Here is a 6210-nt window from a genome sequence, read left to right as displayed (position 1 = left end):
ACTCGGTATCGAATTAACTCGTGTCAATGTAGCTCGCTTGAAATGGAAGTGTTTATATGCAACAAAAGAAATGAGTCGATCGAACACTCTTTCAAACAGATTTCATCCCGATGCAACCCTGTTAATACATGTGTCATTTCTTGAAAATAATAAACATGGAAAAATAATAATTAAAGATCCAAACAGCCATGAAAAAACGATATTAGCTTTTAATTTTATAAGAAAGCTTAGTCTAAAAGTAATTTCAAGAACTATTTAAATGTTTTACTTCATACAAAGTTGCATGAAACAACCGTGTGGTCAAATCCCGTGTTTATATGCACTCTTAACACGATTCAGCAACTCTTAACTCGCATTCAAAATGTGATTTATTGTGGCACGGTTAATAGTTTCAATTCTATTTGAGAATGTGTTTACATGTGTGTGTCCAAGTAACATGGTTTGAATTAGAACGAATTGAAGCATCATATAAACATGGCATCACTCATAGAATTTTTTCGTAGCTATGTATGCGCTGTATTTGGCGACCAAATAGGCTTATGCTTATACATACGTCTTTGTTATTATACCTTTCATGAGCATGAAATGGTATTATAACTTTGGTCCGATGTTTGAAAGTACCAGAATAAGAAGAGATAGACCCATTAAAATGTATACTTAAATTATCAGAACATCGAGCTGAGTCGATTTAACCATGTCCGTCTGTCTGTCTGTCTGTCTATCTATCTGTCTGTCTGTCCGTCTGTTTGTATGCAATCTAGTCTCTCAGTTTTCAAGATATCCGGATGAAATTTGGTAGGTGGGTGTATTTTTATAATGTATTAATCATTTGTCGGAATCGGAAAAATCGGACCGCTATAAGGTATAGCTCCCATACAACTGATTGTTCAGATATGAGATTTTTCGTTATAACTTCTACATTTATGTAGCTATGAACATGATATTTTGCAATACTTCCACCCATTACACTATGCGACAGTCAAAATCGGGATGGGATGAAACCAACGGGAAATGTTATATCGGTCAAAAACAAGTTATACGTGACCCGGCGTTTCTCTGGGTCACGTCTAGGAATCGAGATATATATATAACTATCATATAGGGGAAATTGTCACCTTTGGTGGTCTTCTTTTGACATAACTCGAGAACCACTAGTCCGATTTTGCTCAAACAAATTTAAAAAAATTAAAAATTACAATTCCTTTAATCTGTTCATATAACGTTTTTCTATATAATCAACAGTTTTGCCGGTAAAAATAAATGTATGAAGAAAAAAAATATTTTTTGCCTAAAATATTAAATTTTTTTAAAACTATAGGTCACATATTTATTGCCTCCATAAAACTGATTGTTGAGATATAGGGCTTTACTGTAAAACTCCGTTATTTAGACAGCTAAAGTCGATAAATTTCGTAAGCTATTTTATAAATAACTAGCTGTACCCTGCCACGCTTTGCTGTGGCATATTCCTGTTACATGGATGATAAATGATTAACGAAGCAAAGCATACGTTTCAGATAAGTTTAATTTTGCAATACTATCTGGTTTTCCGACACGCAACATAGATTTTTCCATGTGAGAAGCAATCGGCATCTAAATCTAAACCATTCTTTTCCAAAGGTTGACCTGGAGCATTACTGATTGTGATTCCGAATGCCAATCGGATTGGGATTTGCCATATTTTAAATTGAAATGGTGTATCGGTCGGAATCATGGGAATTCACCTTTCAAAGGCCACGTTAAAATCTTTGCTTTCACTACGTTCTTCATCAATTTCTTAGTTTCGAGTCGCGTGCTATTGCAGAGTTTCGGCTGATTAATATTCCGCAACATGAGAATAGCCACACCTATTTTCAATTTCAGTATATGGGGTCATCCCTGGAAGATCAATCGAGTTCAAAAATTCCGTTGGATAATTAACTGCTTCATTTGTTTCCACAACGGTGTTTATCGACATACATATATCTATGTTATTTTATCACTTCGAATGCTGGATTGAAAAACATTATTGAGTTGATAGACATCTGTTCCGTAACCAGCAATATAATTTCAGTTTCATGTAGGGTATATATGTTCTCTTATACTACCTTTCATAAATATGTATGAATGTAACCTTGTAATTTCATTTCACATCAATACATAGCTAAATATACATATGTGCATAGGTTCTTTTATCCCATACGATTGTATTGTAGTCCAGTTATGTACGGTAATATCAGCCCATAAGGCACCTGAGGTATTTATATTTTCTGGAGTAGACTCGTTTTTTTGGTTTCGCTTCAGCATCACGTGGATGCAGTAATATTTGAGTAAAACTTAAACGAACTTAAAATAAATTTGCGTTTGCCAAAAAATCAAAATCATTCGCTTTTAATTTACAGTCCGCTGGTTTAGCTACATAAAAAATTGGTCCATCGTACCGGATCAGGCGCGAACGAGAAAAAATAAAATAAAAATATAATTTTATGGTTTCGGGTTTTCTTAAATTTCTGCACCAAGTGAGGGGAGTAAAATGCAGAAGTTGAAGGCGAAACGATCCTTGCTAAAAGGAGCGGTCACACGCATCTTAAATTTCGTGACTAGCAGTGGAGCTGATTCTCCAGTGGCAGACTGGGAATGCCGTTTGGAGCGTCTTGAAGAGGTATGGAGTGAATACCGCGACATCGTTCGAGCCATGGTAGAGAAGAGCGATGGCGAGGAGGAGGCCCTGGTGGAGATTCAAGTAGATGCAGAGGAATTTGAAGAGCGCGTGCTGAACACAAAAGGTAAACTTCGAGCACATATCACTGCGAAATTGCACGCGTCTGGCGTATCAAATGTTTTTGAGTCCACTCGCGGAGACTGTTCGGTTGCCGATATTTTATCATCGCAAACGGAAGTTTTAAGTAATTTGGCCAAGCAGGTGTCTGGACCAAATTTAAGTTTCATGCCAAAGTTAAAAATCAAATCGTTCTCTGGGGAGTTAACTGAGTGGAAATCTTTTCATGATTCGTATGTCACTTCCATTCACAACAACTCGGTGTACTCAGCGTGTCAAAAGTTTCAGTTGCTGAAGAGTTACTTGACGGAAGCAGCATACGAGTTAATTGGGCATATTCCTGCGACTAACGATAATTATCTAGAGGCATGGAGTAAGCTATGTGCGCGCTATAATAAGCTTGGTGTTATAGCGCATACTCAAGTTTCAAAGTTTCTTAGTTTGACAACTTTAAGTAGCCAATCTGTTTCATCTTTACGTAAATTATATGACGGAGCTGACGAGGTTATTCGTGGATTGCGCGCACTGGGCGAACAAGCAGAAAAGAGGGACATCTGGCTAATACATATTCTACTCGGTAAACTCGATTCGACAACTGCCAGGGAATGGACGAAGTTCACGAAATCAGACAACGATTTTCCAACATTAAATGAGTTTTTGACGTTTTTGTACAACGCATGTATCACGTTGGAATCTGTAACACCGGCAGCCACATCGCGTACGGGAAGCCGTTCAGTTGCAGTTAAGACACATCAAACGACGATAGAAATGAAAGTTAAATGCCAAAAATGCGGCGGTATACATGAGTTGCATCAGTGCAGTGAATTTCTTAGTATGGATGTTAAAGCTCGCAGAGCCTTTGTGGCCACTAAACGCATATGTTACAACTGCCTTAGAGTCGGTCATATATCAAATAATTGCCGCTCAAAATTCTCGTGCCGTAATTGTCGAAAACGACACCATAGCCTCTTACATGAAGATAATCAGCAAACGCAGAAGTTAGAGTCATTAGTGGACTCTGCAGTTAATGTGAACTTTCACGCGCTACCTGCCATTAACACTCTTTTGCCGACAGCGGTATGTCTGGTAAGCGATAGCTATGGGTGTAAACAGTCGTGTCGCTTGTTGTTGGACAGCGGTTCTGAGAAAACTATTATATCAGAGAGCACCGTCAGTCGCTTAGGGCTACATCGAAAGCATGCAAGAATACCGGTACATGGTTTGGACAACTCAGCTACTGGAATATCGCGCGGCTGGGTTTCTCTTCAAATAACTTCCAGTGACAACAATAATACGTTCACAGTCGATGCGCTAATTATGCCAACAATTGCATCGTTTATGCCGGCAAATGAACTAAATAAAGAGCAGTACATTTCTTTTTTGTCTTTAGACTTGGCGGATCCATTGTTTTTCATACCTGCGCCAATAGACATTCTTTTGGGGAACGATAAATTTTTTGAAATTTTGAGGGGCGAAAAGATTAGAGGAAAAGAACAAAATTTATGTGCTCTTTCAACATCACTGGGGTGGATCGTAGGTGGCGATTTAACCAACAATGCGAGCAATAGAAGCGTGGGAGTATTTCTTAATAACGTAGACATCGACCAAACACTTACACGATTTTGGGAGACGGAAGAGGTCGAATACGCACATCAATTGACAGACGACGAGCTAAGGGCAGAGCAATCATTTTCGAGTACGTATACGAGATCGGACGATGGCAAGTTTAGCGTTGAGCTTCCTTTTAAAACTAAAGTTAACCATTTTGGAAATTCTTTTGAGTGCGCACTTAAGCGACTGCAAGCAACAGAACGCAGGCTTGCAGGCAACCCGGATCTAAAATCGCAGTATTCAAATTTTATGGCGGATTACATCGCTTTAGATCATATGGAGAAGATCCCAGATGAGGAAATTAGTAAATCACCTAACGAGTGCTGCTATTTACCTCACCATCCCGTTTTTAAAAACGATAGCACAACAACGAAGCTACGCGTTGTTTTTGATGGATCTGCACGTAGTGGAAGCCACTCGTCGCTGAATGATGCGCTGCTTATTGGGCCATCGCTTTTGAGAGAGATTTTTGATATTTTACTCCGGTTCCGTCGACATCGCTACATAATGTCTGGTGACGTCGAAAAGATGTACCGCATGATTTGGGTGCACGATTACCACCGGGATTTCCAACGTATTTTGTGGCGAAGTTCACCCGAGGAGCCGGTGAATCACTACAGGTTAAAAACTGTGACTTATGGCACAGCATGTGCACCATTTCTTGCAGTGAGGGTATTGGAAGAGCTTGCAAAAAAATCTCAAGACACTCATCCTTTGGCATCACAGGTAATTTTCAATGATTTTTATATGGATGACGTTATGACAGGGGCAGAGTCTTTTGACGACCTTCTTAAAATCCATAGAGAGCTAGTTGCTCTTCTTAAAGGTGCAGGTATGAATTTGCGTAAGTGGAGTAGCAACTGCAATGAGTTACTAAATTCTCTTCCCGAAGTAATGCGAGAGATGTCGCCTGTTAACTTGGAGCCACCGAAAATGCTCAAATTACTTGGAATGAAGTGGAACCCTGTTAATGACGTATTTTCATTTTGCCTTTCATACTCTTCATCGACAGTGGCAACAAAGCAGTCGATACTGTCAGATGCGGCGCGCATATATGACCCTTTAGGTTTTCTTACACCATGCACAGTTTTGATAAAAATGTTTTTCCAAGAGCTGTGGCTTCTCAAATTAGACTGGAAGGACGAGGTTCCGACTAGCGTTTCGGCACATTGGTTAAAACTCAGAAGCACACTTTCAACAATAAATTCATTGCAAATTCCAAGAAGAGCATTGTTCGCACTAGGTCGTAACGAATTACATGGCTTTTGCGATGCTTCTCAAAACGCGTACGCTGCCGTCGTCTATTGCCGTTCTGAGTATGAGGGTAAAATAACAACTCAACTTGTGGCTGCAAAGAGTCGCGTCGCTCCGCTCAAGCAAATATCTTTACCTCGTCTGGAGTTATGCGGTGCTGTCCTTCTCTGTCGGCTGATGAATCGTGTAGTGAAGACTCTGCAATTCGATAGAATGGCAGTTCAAATGTGGACGGACTCATCGATCGTTCTTCATTGGTTATCGGCTGTGCCGCGGCGCTGGTCTGTTTACATTGCAAATCGGACATCGGAGATATTGACTAGTTACAAAAGCTCTCAATGGCATCATATTCGCTCATCACACAACCCAGCTGATCCCGCTTCTAGAGGCGTATGGCCTTCGGAACTACACACATTGAACATATGGTGGTATGGTCCCCCTTGGCTCAACCAACAAAAGGAGTTCTGGCCGAAGTCAAGTGCGTTGTCAGACATTCGTCATGGCGATCTAGAAGAACGTAAGAATCAACCAGAAGCTCACACTAAACTCTTCTTTCTATCTACAGAAGATCATATAATAATTGGTCC

The 6210-nt window shown here is 39.8% G+C and overlaps 1 protein-coding gene across 1 annotated transcript; it reads left to right on the top strand.

The window, feature by feature from the left end:
* Nucleotides 1–2512: 2512 nt before the first annotated feature.
* On the top strand, nucleotides 2513–5095 carry LOC118755100 (the record flags this gene model as incomplete). Its single annotated transcript, XM_036489947.1, has 1 exon — nucleotides 2513–5095. A coding segment is annotated over exon 1 (2583 nt), but the record flags the coding sequence as incomplete, so codon positions are not given.
* Nucleotides 5096–6210: the final 1115 nt, after the last annotated feature.

Source organism: Rhagoletis pomonella, unplaced genomic scaffold (assembly GCF_013731165.1).
Source record: "Rhagoletis pomonella isolate Grant_MI unplaced genomic scaffold, Rhpom_1.0 Rhpom_scaffold_05311, whole genome shotgun sequence".
Lineage (NCBI taxonomy): Eukaryota > Metazoa > Arthropoda > Insecta > Diptera > Tephritidae > Rhagoletis > Rhagoletis pomonella.
Note: the sequence above shows the minus strand (reverse complement) of the source record. Positions and strands in the feature narration are given on the sequence as shown.